This window comes from Siphateles boraxobius, unplaced genomic scaffold (assembly GCF_051911475.1).
Source record: "Siphateles boraxobius isolate OS27281-9 unplaced genomic scaffold, OSU_SipBor_1 77, whole genome shotgun sequence".
NCBI lineage: Eukaryota > Metazoa > Chordata > Actinopteri > Cypriniformes > Leuciscidae > Siphateles > Siphateles boraxobius.
The window spans coordinates 15,102,575-15,120,043 of record NW_027509205.1 but is presented as its reverse complement, the minus strand read 5'-3'; the positions used below and the strand labels follow the sequence as shown (position 1 = coordinate 15,120,043).

At 36.6% G+C, this 17,469-nt stretch overlaps 1 protein-coding gene across 2 annotated transcripts; it reads left to right on the top strand.

Annotated features, from left to right (window-relative positions):
- Window positions 1-492: 492 nt before the first annotated feature.
- pou6f1 (POU class 6 homeobox 1) lies at window positions 493-17,191 on the top strand. Of its 2 annotated transcripts, XM_077218137.1 has the most exons (12): window positions 494-867; window positions 2,359-2,488; window positions 2,807-2,851; window positions 7,150-7,333; window positions 9,765-9,880; window positions 10,240-10,465; window positions 10,721-10,935; window positions 12,971-13,099; window positions 13,223-13,459; window positions 14,402-14,537; window positions 14,770-14,938; window positions 15,322-17,191. In XM_077218137.1, exons 2-12 carry the CDS (start codon window positions 2,435-2,437, stop codon window positions 15,665-15,667), a joined length of 1,857 nt encoding a protein of 618 aa, XP_077074252.1. In that variant the 5' UTR covers window positions 494-867; window positions 2,359-2,434; the 3' UTR covers window positions 15,668-17,191. The 2 variants fall into 2 exon arrangements, with proteins under 2 accessions (XP_077074253.1, XP_077074252.1); XM_077218138.1 differs by lacking the exon at window positions 2,807-2,851 and having other exon boundaries at window positions 493-867.
- The last annotated feature ends 278 nt before the right edge of the window (window positions 17,192-17,469 follow it).

Genomic DNA, 17,469 nt, shown 5'->3' with positions numbered 1-17,469 from the left:
GGGTTGTAGCCAAACTCTTTTTCTTTAGCATTCTATTTCTTCATTCACTTGTGTTGTATTCCTCATTTGAAAGTCACTTTGGATAAAAGCATCTGCTAAAGGAATAATTTTTTTTGTAAGTACAGACAAATCATAGAGCAAGTTTGAATAATTTTAAATAACCATTTATTGTCTGTTTTGTTCTGTTTATTTATTTTGGATGGAATCATGATTTCATTTAAAGCATTAAAAAAGCTAAAAACCGCATAGAGGCAGAATGACATGAATATTAATATAAGCATGATAAAGTGATTATTATTGTCATCATTATTATTATAAACAATAGTAATTAATAATATTACATTTATCCCGTTATTATTAGCAATAATATTATTATTAGTAGTAATTTTACCATTAGAGCATAACCTCACAATACAGCAATATTACAATTTTTGAATCGTGCAGTGAACTGAAGTAACACGGTGTACTGTCCCTTTAAGACGGCCATCACTCCAGTTCTGTCGAGCCAGCGCCATTTTTTCAATGCAAGACTCGGCCTGCATAAATTATGTTCATGACGTAGTGCAAAATAGCAAATTTGTGTTAATTTTTAGGCACTTTTCTGCAGATAAGGGGTTACCTTGGCTATTAAGGTGCACTTGCTTCACCGGCACGACAGTTAACGGAAAGACGTCATTAAATATTTAGTTAAAAAGAGGACCAGCGTTTTCCCGAGCCTCCTTATCAATGCAAATAGCTCTTTTGTGTGCATTCGTAGCGCGCGTCGGAAGCTGTGAGATGAATTTTTAATTATGCATATTTAAAAAGAAACTGTGGCAAAGCTTGTCGAAGGAGGAGAAATAAAGGAAATATCCCACCTTTCAGCGGGTAAGTCGCGAATATGATCACAGCTTGCACGTATTTTCGCACAACGCTATACCAACTCGCGGATTCGAAATGAGTTTTTGGTTAATATGCAATGGTCTTAATTAGCATAATTTATATATTTATGATAAACAGAAAGGAAATACATCGAATGCCGTCCCGAGTCATGGCATATTGGCATGTGAGGAGTGTGATCAGCAGATGAAGTCCCATAGGGAGAGTTTTATTATTGTATTGTGAATGTGTTGGGAAGGCTGCACTAGTACCTCACACAGGCCTGCTTAATGTGTAAATGCGCAATACTTACATAATGCTCTATTGTTTTTAGGATAATTACATGCGTAAATTTATAATGCAAGACATCTTACAATGCTCCTGCACAGTGATGGCATTGGAACATGCTCAGTCGTTTTTTGTTTATTGAAATAATGTAATTTTTTTCAAAAAAACTCCTACATTTTACTATGAGGTACCTGGGTTCTAAAATTTTCAAGTTGACAACCTTGAGAGCGCGTGTCATAGACGTGACGTTACTCACTTGACTACGTCATGATTATCTGGTCAATGCCTTGAAAAGTTTTACCATGGTAATGGTAGTTCCCGCCAAAATAGTTGCTATACTTATTGTGATTACTTTAACAATCATAATATGTCATGTAATTGAAACAATGAAGTGTCATTTTGATGGCTAATCCACTTATTAGTAACAACTATAAAGGCGATTGTATTATAGCTGAAACTTAACCAAATTGATTTTTTGTAAGGGTGCTTGGTCACCATCATATTTTAAACTTTAAATATAAATAACCTATGTATTGATATATTGCAATAACCTACTAGTTTTGAGACAACTAACAATAAACAGCCCCATTTTAATGTTGTATATTTAGAATAGTATTATATTTATATATTATATTAAAAATAGTATTAAATCATATAAATGGGACACTTTATTGTAAATTATTTGTCAATTTAGTTGCACTGCAGCTTCTGTAACTTAATAATTGAATCAACATTTTCCCTCCATATTGTGTTTTGAATTATTTTCTGATTGAAAATTGTTCTTTATTTATAATGTAAAGTATTTCTGATTAAAATGTGATATTTCAGATTTAGTTGTATTAGGTCACATTTTTGTTCTTTTTATAACATACTTAAAATCATATTTTTTCTTCCATGATGTAAAGTATTTCTGATTGAAATTGGGTGTTCAGTGACCAAAAAAATTTAGGACAGGACTTTATTTTTTCCAGAAATGGTAAAAAATTGGTCTCTGACAGGTAGTTGTAGGGAGGTTTTGATAAAAAAGAAATCAAGTTCTGACAGCAAGTTATTACATTTTTGTGTAACATGATGAATAATTCGCAATAAGATGAGGAATGTGTATTAAGAAGGTAAATGGGGTCAATTGTTATCTCATGGTGACCTAAATCTTTGATAGTCTGCATCTAGTGCTGTGAAGCATCCTTAGTGACTAGTATTTTTTGTCTCAAGTGCGACTGCGGAGCTGGCAACATCCCCTTCAACCACTATGCAGAATCATTGATCTCCTCAGAGCTTAGACGTCATCATGGAAACTGAGGATCTCCCTGCAAACAATGCGCCTCTCACTGTCAATGAACAGGTATTCTTTAGCCAAGTCATAAATCTCACATGTTTCTTATATGAAGTGTTACCAAAACACAGATGTACCCTAACATTTCATCACATGTCCAGCCTTAAGCCCCATGCGTGTGAGTGTTCAGTCTACGTTCTTCTGGTGGTGAGGCATTTGCAGAAAGCATTGCTTATGCTAGTTTTTGGGTAGTCGCTCTTGCTTTTTGCTGTTTGCTGTACTCATGTCACTGTTGTCCTTGTTGGGTTGGTTGTTTGTCCTAATGTGTGCTTGGCATCTCTGTTCTCTTTAGCCATTCACTGTCTGATCACAGAAGTGTTTTCTCAGCTTTTAGGTTCCTGCACTTTGAAATTCCCAGCACAAGACGACCAGGTACGCACCCTCTCCTGCCTCTGTACTGCTATCTGCGTGGCACTGTCCTGAGCTGAGCTGAGCTTCCCTCTCTGCCCGAGCCCTGTATTTGCTCCTGTGATGTTTCTCTGATCTCGACTGAAACATGATCGTGAAACGTTCTTAATAAAACGCTTGATCAAACTTTCAAAACAATTAAGCTGAGCAAAAGCTTAAACATTTCTTCATGCTATTTTATGTTATAATACACTACTGTTTAAAAGTTCGGAGTCTGTACGTTTTCCAGAGAAGTCTCTTAAGTCTCTGACGCACCAATTCGTCAGTCGGCCGTCCCAGTTTTGTCTCTAATTGGACATCGTCGCTGCACCATCAGTGTGAGAGAGAACTCTGATTGACTGTTCAGTTTAGTGAACGAGTGCATAAGTAAAAAAAACGAAAGAGATGATAGCGAGCAAAGAAGTCGTAATAGTTTTAGAAGTTATAATTTTACGTCGTCTTACCTCAGCATTCCAATGTGCAAATATTTTCAGAATCAGCCACCTAGAATGAAGAAAACGATTAGCATGATTGATATTCAAAATGTTAAGTAAGCTCTGCTTTGTTTACAGTTTGTATATCTGCAGTCCTAGTTTCGGTTTCCGTAGACTATTGATACCTGTATATATGTAGACAGTTATTTCCTTACACGAAGGCGCAGAACGCATGTACTAGTTAACAGTCGCCTTTAGTCTTTGTGGTGTGTTCAAGCGCAGCTTTTTGGCTGAGACGCTAGGTAACAGTCAGTTCAGTTTTTTTAAATTTCCTTCAAACAAACAAACAAAAAATGTACTGCCTCCAAACTTTTGAACAGTAGTGTATAAGTCAAAGACAGCAGAATTCACTTGGATTTCAAAGGCTCATGTTGACATTCGAGTTCACGTGTTTCATGGGCACCTGTTAACATATTAAAACATCCTCTGCTGCTTTCTTTCCTAATTAGCTTTTTTTCAAGCTATTGAGCCTCTTGTACAGCTGCGAAATGCATATGAAGTAGGGATGGGTGATATTGCACAAAATTACATGTTTCACATGCCTTTATTCAATAAATGAACCCAATAATGAGATTCATCATGTATGCACTAATATAACACTGCATTTAAAGAAAAGTAATAGTTACATGTATTTTTTTGAGCAAATAATTTAATATATGAAAAATGTTAGGCCATGTACGTTTTTGAGTAATGCTGCAAACAAATCTTTAATCAAATCTTCGATTCATTGAAATGAGCAATTCGAGCTGAATCACAATCATTAATTAAAACATCTCTCTTCTGTCTTTCACACTCTCAAATGTTTTCAAAAACTTTTAAATTTCTGAACTTTTTTCATGTTGTCTAGGATTAATAGTGATACCTAGTGGCATGAACTAAAAGTTTTCACTTACCAGTTGCAAATGCTCCATTAAAGGGTTATTTCACCCAAAAATGGAAATTCTGTAATTATTTCCTCACTCTCATTGTCGTTTCAAACCTGTAAGACTTTCATTCATCTTCGGAACACAAACGAAGATCTTTTTAATGAAATTTGAGAGCTTTCTGTTCCTCTATTAACACCCTACGCAACGACCCCTTTCGAGCCCCAGGAAGGTAGTAAAGTAATCCATGTGACTTTAGTAATTTACCATTTTATTAACAAAATATTAATCTCCAACACGCGTTTACACAACAATGTCTGCTCTTGTGTAAACGCAACACGCATGCATTGTCGTGCTCTAGCGAATGCGTGTTGGAGATTAATATTTTGTAAATAAAGTGGTGTAAAGTGGTGTACTTGCGTCAGCTGTCAATGGAGGGACAGAAAGTTCTCAGATTTCATTAAAAAGAAGATGAACGAAAGTGTTACTTGTTTGGAACGACATGAGTGTGATTAATTAAAGGGTAACTAAACCCTAAAACAACTTTTTCAGGTAATGATCTGTAAGACTGGGGCTTTATTAATGCTGTTCATTGATTCGAGTACATTTTTTGACATTTGGGTATAAAGTGTTTTAATTGTACAATATATGGTGTAAAAACATCTGAGTGCTGCCCTCTTCAGGTTGAACGTTGGCTACTGCAGTTGAATTTTCCTATTGGTTGTTATGGTACTGCGTGATGTAAGCAGGCACCAGGGGCCTCATTTATAAAACTGTGCGTAGGATCCTTACTAAAAGTGTACGTGCGCCAGAAAGCTAAAAATGGCGTACTCCAAAAAATATTCAGACTTATAAAACCGTGCGTACGCCAGAACCTGCGCAGAATTCACTTTATAAATCCCAGTTAGCAGAAGATTGTGCGCACATGCGTCTCCTCCCCGAAACAACCATATATGGAGCTTACAACGCCTAGTTTTACTATGCATATCCTCATCTGCATATCATTTGCATATGATTATTCATCAACGTGATAACATGTTTAACGGTACAAGACATTAGGAAAATATGAAATGCGGCTGTGCTGTCACATTAGTTACATTAATAAAAACTAGTAGCCTATCCTTGCCTTGTTTTAGAATAAATAAATCAAATAGTATAAAATAAATTTCGGAGAAAGTTTTTCTTAATCTTTTCCACTGGCCAAAGAGTATTTTTAATTGATTTATGTTTTTAATGGAAACAGATAGACCTTGTTGTGCATTATTTGCACGAAACCATTTTCTCAGACAATCTGCTATTATCATGATAAGCAATTATCTCTTTAGTTAAAACATTAAAACACAGCATGCAAGAGGAAAGGTGTTCGAAAGCATTGCATCCACAACAAATATTTCTATTTATTGAATATAAAAAATGTTGTACCTTCTCAGTAATGATTTCATGTAATTTAAGTGTTTAACTACATTAATCAGAATGGCATATTTAATCTAAATCTTTACAACAGAAGTAAAACAAAGTTTAAATCATTGTTTTATTTAAACTGTTATTGTGAACATGAACTGTATTTATGATTAGGACTTATAATGAAGATTTACGGTTTTAGATGCGTTATGCTATGCGTCAGTTTCACTAAACAGCCAAACGCGCTCGCTGGCGCGGACATTTAAGAAGGGATGGATGTTTGCTTCATGTGATAGGCTTGGTTTGTGAAATTATATTTGTATTATCTTTCTGTATATGTATAATTTTCTTTAGATTTTCTGTCTAAAAGTGACCAAAAAGACATTTAACTCCAGCTCACCATCCGTGTCGCCAAACTGCTCCATCTCCAAAATGTTCGTACGCATGGGTCAGAGTTTGCGTGCAGGTGCGCAAATTTTCCCGTCAAGTTTGTTTTTATAAATCACAAGTTGTGCGTCGTAAGTGGCGTACGCCTCTTTCAGGGCCTGTTTTGTGCGTACGCAATGGTTATAAATGAGGCCCCTGCTCACCACGCCCTTGTCTACAGAGAGAAGCGGGTCTCAGGTGCATGCCCCGAATACAATCGGAGTTATATTAAAAAATGTCCTGGCTCTTCCAAGCTTTATAATGGCAGTGAATGGCCGTTTCTGTTTTGAAGTCCATCAAAATGCATCTATCCTTCATAAAAGTGCTCTACACGGCTCCTGTGGGTTAATTCAGACCTTTTGAAGCGAAGCGATGAGTTTGTGTAAGAAAAACTTTCATATTTAACACGTTACACATTAAAATTCTAGCTTCCGGCCATACGCAGTCTACTTGCGCCTAAAGCGCAACTTGTGACGTCAGAAGTAGCATAATGTTTCATGGCGTAGCGTAAATATCAGCAGTATGTCGCATTACTCGCATAAGTTTGCATCATATACACCTAGAATGACTTGAGGGTGAGTAAATCATGGGTGACTAATTTTCATTTTTGGGTGTACTATCCCTTTAAGTGAATGAATATTATTCTACTGGTCATGTGATCTCAATATGGAATCATCCTATGGGGCAACCATGTCTGATAAAACGGCTTTTATTATGCTACTGGTCTTAAGTGAGTTTATGAGATTTTAAATTATTATTATAAATTAGTACTTTGCAAAAGTATTTAATTTCTTTAATTAAAAAAAATAATGGAGGAAAAAGTGCACCTTAATGACCAAATAATAAAATAAAAATGAAAAAAGCACAATAAAACCATTGCAAATATTCAATGTATCGCCCAGCTCTAGTTTCAACAGTTTCATGCTCTTTTGCTCAGCAAACCTTATCATTATTTTAATAAAATGTCTGTGAGATCAGAATACACACAGGTGTAAAGTCATCCATAACTGACCATGGCGCATTTTCATCTCGTCACCACTAGTACCCCCATTACCCCGGAAAGGAGAGCATTTATAACCTGTTAAACCCCTTCCTCCAGGTTATTGTCATGTCAGGTCAGGAGACCATCCGTGTGTTGGAGGTGGAGGTGGATACAGCCTTGTCTTCTTCAGGGGCTGATGGGAAGTTGGAGTCAGGGGGCGAGGAGGGCGCTGGTCAGACCCTGGATGCAGCTGAGGAGGAACCATTGGACAGTCCAGTAATCACAAGCACAACTACAGCTGGTGAGGCTGATAAAATTGACTGATATAAATGGCCACACTAGTTTTGTATCACAGCAACCCAGTATTCAAAGCCACCACCATCAAAGAAGCATATAGGGCCAAATTTACTTAACAGGGCAAATAAGCGTGAGAGCGCAATTCCAAAAAAGCACAGATGGGATAGGAAAGTTCTGTGTATGATCTACTGCCGAATAATTTCCATAATGACCAACCAAAGACCATAATGACCTATAAGAGCAGCACAAATTTGGCCCTGTTTACACCTATTGGGATGCTTTCTGGTGGATCGGATCACAAGTGGATGTGATGATGCTAAATACTGGTGTAAGCGGGGTCTAAAATGTTTTGAGCTTTCCACTTCCAGAGGTAGTCGAAAACGCATTGTAACGGGTTGCTTTCGTAGTATAAATGTTCATGTGGTCAGAAGCATTTGAACAGCAACAAAAGGCCGCCTGCTGACTTAATGTTAACATAATGGGAAGTGCGCTAGCCAGACGGGATTTAAACTATACCTGGAGACCCAAGTTTAGTTTGAAGATGAAAAACGTACCAAGCACAATGTTCTTTCACCATTCTTGATCTAACACACTCTCACCAAGTTCGATGTGGTCTTGCTGTCAGAGCATGTTTTTCTTTTTTCTCCGGTTGTGTTCATATGTAAATTGCGTGAGCTTATTTCGTCCATTAGATCAAAAGATCTAAAAAAGTCCATACATTTACCCGCCCATAGACCCTCCCCTTGAATAAATCAGGACAAAAGTGATTAAAAGAAACAGATTAAAACACCAGGTGTGAACGGGTATGTGTCTCACTCGTCTACTTGTGATCTGATCGACCAAAACGCATCTTAATACCAGGTGTAAACAGGACCTAAGCATCTGATTTAAGACATGCTTTTTGGGTGGTAAATAATAGCACAAATAGCAGTAAATTGACTTAGTACATCACCTTGCATGATTCATTTAAATACTCTCCCCCCATAAATATTGCTTCTGAAAGGCAAACTCATACAAATGCAGATACAGGAAGGTCAGCCGCAAAAATAACCCTGTGCAAATTTTTCAATGGGTGTCTTTAATAAATCCTGATTTATACGACTATTTGCACTGGCACAAGCTGTTAGTAAATCTGTCCCTAAGAATCATAATAGCAATAAATGCATGGTTTGAAAAAGACATCACCATTCATTATGTTTCCTATGCATGGAAAAATCTAGGGCTGCAACTAACGATTATTTTGATAATCGATTAATCGGACGATTATTTTTTCGATTAATCGATTAATCGGATAGAAACTAAATTAGATTTTTTTTTATTATAACTAAATAAAACCGTAAATCAGGGTATTTATGTGTAAAAGTGTACTTTAAAAAGTGCAAAAGCCACACATTGAGTTTTACTAATATCAATATTTGCATTGTTTTTAATGATAATTGCTGATGGCAAGTTGACAAACATGATTATTGTTAAAAAAATGATATCCAACATATTATGTTTTAACACAATTTTTGTTAAAACAAATTTACACAGACATGTTGTTCAGATGTGAATATCTGAACTAAAAACAAACTAAAAACATCTAAAATATATAATTCATTTAATTTTTATTTAAAATTAATTATATATAAGGAATATAAGGATAAAGAATATAATATATATTATATATAATATATAAAAGAATAATATAAGGATAAATTGATTAAATAAATATAGAAAGACTGAAAACAATTGTGTGAATGTAGAGCCGCAGTAGATCGCGTTTGAAAAACAATTAAAACTTAGTCGACAAATGCTATAAAAAGAGAACGGAATGGAGGTAACGTTACCCAGCAAGCTAACAGGCTTGAGTAAAGGACAGGAGAAATTATGCATTAGTGCACAAGCATTCGCTGAAAACCACTGAGTACAGTGACTAAAAAACAATATTTTACTGCTGCTGTTATTAACTGCCTTTGTATTTAATGCTTCACTTTGTAAACACCGTTTTAATTTAACCTATTTCTGCGGTAGCGCTATTTTAATCCATCACTTACGTTGCGAGCGAACTGATTGGACAACCTGATGCTCGAGACAAAATACAGACATCCCGGAAGTCCCGGGAGTCTCCCGCATATTGATTGCGGCCCTATGATTGCGGCTCCCTGATGCCCGCGAATTAGTTCAAACTCCCGCGCATGCGAGACAGAAGAGACTGCTCCAAACCGTGTAGCGCGCGCGCTCGGCAGAGCGCCTGAGGGAGAGAGACCTTGCGTGTGTGTGCGTACCAGTAAACGCCCCCCGTGACGTAAGCAGACCAACTAATCGATAATGACATTCGTTGACAACGATTTTCATAATCGATTATAATCGATTTTATCGATTAGTTGTTGCAGCCCTAGAAAAATCATTCTGAAATAAAAGATTTCAGCAAATCTGACTCTGTTTGCATGTAGTGTCTGTGGAGGTCTCAGCACCTGCAGTCCAGACCGTGGTCTCCACAGCCCCCATGAGTTTGTCTCAGGCCCAGCCGCAGACCAGCATACCCATCACTGTCCAGGCCTGCCCACAGGTGAACTCCATTTTCCTTTTTAAAAAGAGGATATTTTTGTCGATTAAAATACCGGGGGCCACTTTCAATGTCAGTTTTGCTCCAAGTTCTTGATCATTTCTGACTCGTGGATGTTCATACCATGACATTTCTCACTATTTGAATGAACATTTCCTTGTGATCCGAGGCAAGGCAACAATTCCAAAAAAAATTTAAGTTGTTTTTAGATAAGTTTTTCCATTTGATAGTTTTTTTCCCCCAGATTTATTTCAATAAACACAACTGATTTTTAATAGATTTTAAAAGCGCAAATGTCTGTAAATGTCAAAACATTTGAGAATCCTGAGAATAATTGAATCCGTTTGCCATTACCCTGGCAGGTCCTGACTCAGGATGGCTTGGCCTCTCTGATGACGGGCATGTTTGCCCAGCAGGGTTCTCTGGGTCAGCCCCTGCTCATTCCTTTAAGTATGGCGGGGTCTATGGGTGGTCAGGGTGGTCTGGCAGTGCTCACCTTACCCACCGCCACTGTCGCCACCATCCCTGGTCTCACGGCTGTCAGCCCTGCCGGAGGACTGTTGAAGCTGCCGTTTGCTGGACTGCAAGGTATGGTGCTGCTCACACATATTTTGCATACTCATCAGGTGCAAAGCATCTTAGAAAAAGTGCATATTTTACATTCCGTTGGAATGAGATTCAGTTTAAAATGCATGATATTGTGTTTATATGAAATGGTGTTTTTGTCCAGACCAGCCAACAGTTTAGAATAATGACAATTTTAATGGTACAAGGTGTTTTACGGAGCAAAAAAAACGTTTTAAATTGTTGTGATTGTTACAACAGCCTGTTTTCTTTTTCCAGCTGCTACCATGTTGAACTCTGTCCAGACACAGCTGCAGTCACCTGCGCAGGCGGTCCTGCAGCCCCAGGTGTCTGCTCTGCAGTCCATGCAAGCGGCCCTGCAGCCAACGCAGACCACGCCAGCCACCACCGCATCTGTTGTGCAGAAGGTGTCAGAGCCTAGTGTCTCTGTCGCAACACTTCAGACTGCAGGCCTGTCCATCAACCCTGCTATTGTGAGTAGGGAAATCATCTATTATGAATAGAAACAGGTTTTTGGTTTAGTTGTATGACATCTCATCCTGTTAAATTGGATTTTTAAGATGTTTGAAGTAAGGATGCACAATACTTTGGGACAATATGGGCGATTGAATGATTTTACAGATTTATTTATTTATTTATTGGATACTTATTGGCTAGTCTTGGTAGTCTGTCGATGATGACGATACTTTGCACAGCTCATTTATTGCACAGCTCATTTATAGGTGGCTGTGGAGTGGCACAGCCGTTCACAGTAGGGGCATGGGAACTGTCCTAGTTCAGCAGGTGCAGATGCAACAATCTTTCTCCTTGCTCGGGCCTCAGGGATGTGTCCGCGGCGTCTCACCTCAAAGGTGCCTTGTGCCTGCCTTGAGAGTACACCAGCCAGTCCTTTATTGTGCACGGTGCTCTACCTCTTTTGGGGCAATCCCAGCAAATGACATGTTGGACATATGGTATGTGTATTAGTAAAAATGTAATTTGCGTAGAAACATGACAACGTCTGTAAAGAGGACGTTAACATCTCTAAAGGGAACGGACAGAAAAGTTTCCATGGCATTTTCTTTTCCTCTTACCTCTGTATAATGCCCCTTTATTAGCACAATGCTGATTTGTGTATACCGGTAACTAAGGAAACTGCACTGTTCCATAAGCGCCCACCCACTTTCAGAGAGTGAATTTGCATTTTTATTCAGTCTGCTGTTTTGTTTTGTCCAGGTGTGTCTTATGTAGCATAATTTCACAAATCTAAAGTCTGACCATTCAGTTTTTGCTTTAAATCTTGAAATTATACAATCTAATTAAAACCAAAGACAACTGCTAATGCTACATGTGCATAACCTCTTTGATTGCATCATGATTAAATTCAGTGGTTGTCTCTAATTTCAGATAGCAACAGGTATTTTTAAGGCCAGTTTGCCTGTTATAGAGCAAATAAACTAATAATTTGCCAATGAAAAATCATGATTGGTGCATCACTGGTGCTTTCTCATCAACAATTCAACTAGATTTCCATATTTCATACTGTATTGTAGTCTTAAGCATCACAACATTGGTTTAACATTGATAGAAAGTTTTAGACCTTTTTTTTGGTCAAATGTAAAGCTCTTGTATTCCAGGGCTTGATTACTTAAACTGATAATATTTTGAATAGTTCTTATTTCTATGGAGACTGACTTTAGATTTTATAGACCTAAAAAATAATAAGGTAACACTTTACTACAAGGTTCCATTAGTTAACGTTAGTTAATGCCTTAACACATATTTATTAATCTTTGTCCGTGTTTATTAATAAAAATTCAACTGTTCTTTGTTTGTTCATGTTGGCTCAGATGCACTTTTGATTTCAATAATGTATTACTAAATGTTGAAATTAACATTTAAGTATCCTTAATTGTTAGTTCATGTTAACTAATGATAATCGATGGATTTTTTCAATCAATATTGATCAATATTTTTTTTATTTATTATTTATTTAAAGATGGTATATAATAACTATCGTTGTTGTTGTTATTTACATAATTATTATTACTACATGCATTTTATAAAATAACACATAAATTATTTTATAAAATGCATGTAGTAATAAAAATAATAACTATCGTTGTTATTTACATCATTATTATTTTTATTATTACTTCATGCATTTTATAAAATAACATAAATTATTTTATAAAATGCATGTAGTAATAAAAATAATAACTATCGTTGTTATTTACATAATTATTATTTTTATTATTACTACATGCCTTTTATAAAATAAAACATAAATTATTTTACAAAATGCATGTAGTAATAATTAAAACTATTTCATAAATTATAAGCAAACTAGATGGAATGTTTTTGTAAAAAAAAAACAACTTAAACCTATGCTCAAACATTCTTCTTTTGCTTCTCTTTACAAGTACTGGTAGTTCCTTTCAGGAAACTCATCTAGCCTTCAATTACTAAAGATAATTCGTAATGAATTTTTATATAAATCTAATCCGGAGTTGTTTTGTTTTTTTCCAGATTAGTGCAGCCTCTCTGGGAGCTCAGCCTCAGTTCATCAGCTCTCTTACTACAACTCCCATCTTCACCAGCGCCCTGTCTAATGTGGCAGGACTCACAAGTCAACTCATTACCAACGCACAGGGCCAGGTTAGTGCCACATTTAAATGCTCAGTTATTCATTTAACAGACACATTTTTCTCAAAGGCAAGCCTTCTTACACAATGAACAATTTTACATACCAGTCTCATTAGTTTCATACCTGTGTTTTAGGTGATTGGAACACTTCCTCTGCTGGTCAACCCTGCATCACTGGCTGGAGCTGCGGCAGCCTCTGCGTTACCCGCTCAAGGCCTGCAGGTCCAGACCATGTCCCCACAGCTGATTTTGAACTCCCAGGGCCAGATCATTGCTACGATAGGGAATGGTCCAACAGCGGTTGCCCCGTCTGCAGCCTCCGTCCTCCCCAAATCCACTGTTCCCCTTACACTCACCAAAACCACCACGCAGGTACTATAGTGCCAGCCACTATGGCTTTTCATTGGTCTATAAATGATAATAAACATTTTATGTAGTCTGTGTGTCATTTGTGTACTTTCTAAGCATTAGTATAGGTTTATTATTATTATTTTTTTAAATTGGTGAGTGTGTGATATGATCTGAGTGATCTGTTGGGTTTATATTCAGTGAGCATATCTGCAATGTATTGAGGTCCTAGGCCATTGACTGATTTACCAGTAATAATACTTTAAAATCAATCCTAAATGTAAATGGGAGCCAGTGTAAAGACCTGAGGACTGGTGTGATATGTTCATATTTTCTGGTTCTGCTCAGAATCCTGGAGTTTCCAGCTGAAATAAACACTAGTGGCAGTAAAACACCAAAAACTTTTATTCAGGTTCACAAAAATTAAGAATACAAGAGCAAATTATACATTAATAAAGACTTATTTCCTTGCACAATACTATGGGTACTATTTTACCTTAGCACATGATTTGTAAACTCAAGAACTTGTAGAAGCATATTAAAATAGCATGGTTGCTTCAGCAAATGCGTTTTTATCTCAATTTTGCTTTTATTAGCAATATATCGATTAGGTTTAGTGTAGGTGGTACGTTGTATTCATACGCAACAGAGCAAATTATACACACTTTTAGTGTCAGTCAATGGACATTTCACTTTGAAAGTGTCACAAAACAAGCAAGAAGCAACGTGATATCTTTTGCAGAAATTTCACCACAGGCATGCTTTTCCATTTAGCAGAATGCCCTAGCATCCATTTAGCAATGCCTTGACAGCCACCCAGAACACCCTACTAATTTAATAGCAGTGAACTCAGAATATTTCCTTGCAATGCCCTGGCAAAAGCAGGGGGTGAGATTTGCACATTTGCTGTAGATCATGTGAAATATTTGTAAAATGATTGTTGATTAGCTGTAATTTATTCTCTAGGGTCCTATTGGAAAAGTGGCCCCATCTAAAGTGATCATTGCTCCCCAGCCACAAATGGTTAAATCAGTCACATCCCTCTCCTCTGCCGGTGCCATCGCCTGTGGAGACATGCCTACCGTGGGGCAGCTTGTCAGCAGTAGGTTTATATTTTACTGGTAGTATATATTTACCGTTTATGTTTGCAATATTGCATTTACAACCTTCTTCAGTCACATAATTGAATAGGAGCAATTCTTTAAGGTTGTTTAGATCAGATTTCAGTTTTGAAAAATGATGTTTCAGTGACTCATGGCCATGGGTAAATTACTCATGTTGTTTATGATCTGGAAGGCATCCAGAAGTCCTAATTCAATTTTTGTTTTCGTTAGAGCCACAGTCTGCTGTGAATGAAGAAGAGGCCATTAATCTGGAGGAGATTCGGGAGTTTGCCAAGAATTTTAAGATTCGACGGCTCTCTCTGGGGTTGACACAGACTCAAGTTGGTCAGGCTCTCACTGCTACAGAGGGTCCCGCCTACAGTCAGTCAGCCATCTGCAGGTTATTCTCTTTTCTTAATCTTCTCTTTGTTTCTTATTTCTTAGAAATGGCACAGAAATGATTGAACCACTCCTGATCTGTTTGTTGTGTAAATTGTGCCAAAACAAAGGAGGGGGAAAAACAGTGACAAACAGGGTTGTTCTTTTTATTTACACTTTATACAAAATATAATATCATTTTATACATGTATATATGTTTTGCAGTCAACTTTAAGCTATGTAATTGTTTATTTCCCGAGACAAATAATTGGTATTTTGTTATATACAATTATTTTGTAATGTTTATATAAGTTTAATTCATATAAATGACTTTTTACATTCTATATAAAGATTCACATTTCACTCCAGTATCTTGTTTGTTGACACGTTGCCTCTTGTTTAAAGATTTGAGAAGCTTGACATCACTCCTAAAAGTGCCCAGAAGCTGAAGCCTGTGCTGGAGCGCTGGCTGGCAGAGGCTGAGCTCTGGAATCAGAAAGGTCAGCAGAACTTAATGGAGTTTGTGGGCGGGGAACCCTCCAAGAAGCGCAAACGGAGAACGAGCTTCACGCCGCAGGCCATTGAGGTCCTCAACACTTACTTTGAGAAAAACTCCCTTCCGACTGGCCAAGAGATTACAGAGATCGCAAAGGAGCTGAATTACGACCGAGAGGTGGTTCGGGTCTGGTTTTGTAACCGTCGACAGACTCTTAAAAATACAAGCAAGATCAACGTGTTTCAGGCTCAGTAGGACAATGACGTATCTCTTAAACGGCAACAGAAGAACTTTTTGGACGTTGATGTATTGGTGCTAGTTGCAAAATGACTGAAATAACTTATTTGCTGTTGTGATTACGCCAGCGGCACTCGAATTGTGTGCAGTCTTAGAATAGTATCAAACATACTCTTTTCTGTTGTTTTTTGTTTCCGTTATGCTGCATGCAGAGTGACCTTTTGCCATGCCATCACACTTTTCAGTGCTAAATGGCTTTTGAACTATTTTAAAATACGGACGAAGCTACAAAATCCTGTAGTTGCTGTTTTTATAGATGAAAATAAGCACTTCATTAATACATAATAGAGAAAGCTCGCAAAATATGCTTTCATTTAGTTTTTTTGTGTTGTATTTTTTTTGTTTTTTTGCAGAAACTAACAATATTCTTGACCATTAAAAATGTTTTTCACTGTAGCAATCACAGCTATGGCTTTTGATTACATATAGTATATTGACTGATATTTAATTTTTATTCATGTGTTCATATAGTTTTGCTGTAAGCTGTGTGATTGTACAATGCCTGAGACAGATAATTGTTTTTTGGTTATCTTAAAGTCCATCTAAGAGGGTGTATTCAGGTCTTTATTTCAGTTTCCATGAGTACAGTGATTACCCTGTCTTAGCGCTTAAATAGTGTAGATGTGGTTCAGTCAAGTGGACAATCATAGTTCTCTGAATCAGAAAGCATGGCCTGCTTTTATGTGGCTAAATCCAATTTTTCCATTTCAGCTATCATTGTAATTTCATATGCCAGAGAATTGTATGATTTCAACTGTTTTAAATAGAAAACTAACTGTATCAAAGATTATAATGAATGATTTACTAGAACATGTCCTATGGATTTCACTGTTATTGTTTTTGTCATAACCAGAAGGCAAATCTTAATATTAGGAGGTGATATTGAAGACAAACTTTCATTTATACCTATGTGAGGCACTTAAGAAACAGCTAAAACCTTGAAGTTTTTTTTATTTTTATTGTTGATCGATGAGCCATCAAAGAAAAGTTACAAGATATTGCTATCACAAATGCAATTCATCATTAATGAATTTGGATCGTGCTATCATTTGTACTCCCATATTCACAGGTGTTATGAATATTTTTCCATTTAGTAAAACAGCCCAGACAGAACTGTGTTGTAACATGTTTCACATGTTTGTTTTAAGCATAAAGCTATATTGTTCTTATGGACCTTCAATATTTATCTAATGGATTCTTATCTAGATTGGTACAATACCATACATTTACATTTTAATGTTGCGAAGAAGGAATGGTATTAGACAATGTTTTAACAAATGCTATAAACATAGACTAAACATGTAAAAAGGCAGCATCTGTTCAGCATTTTAATCTGCGCAGAACTTATCATTTTTAAAATGATGCCTAAATGCATTTACAGATTATAAACAATGGTATGGCACTCCATTAATTATATTTATTTTGTATTAATTGTAATGTTTGGTATTAACTTGTTATTTGAATAAATTAACGCTAAACAGATTTGTTGTATTTTCTTGGTAAATACCTTTTGACATCTTGCCAGTCATGATTGTATTCCTCACACTCAGACTACAAAGTTCAAAAATGTATTCTCAGAACATTATTTATTATTAGGCTATTATTTTACAAATACCATTGATAGAAAGCATGTTAAATGTAATGATGATGATAATGCAGCAATCCATGGTATTATTTATGGCCTGTGGCCTTAAAATAGCATGGTTATTTCTTACTATGCAAAAAGTAAAATTGCCATTGTCATGGTAACCATAATTTCT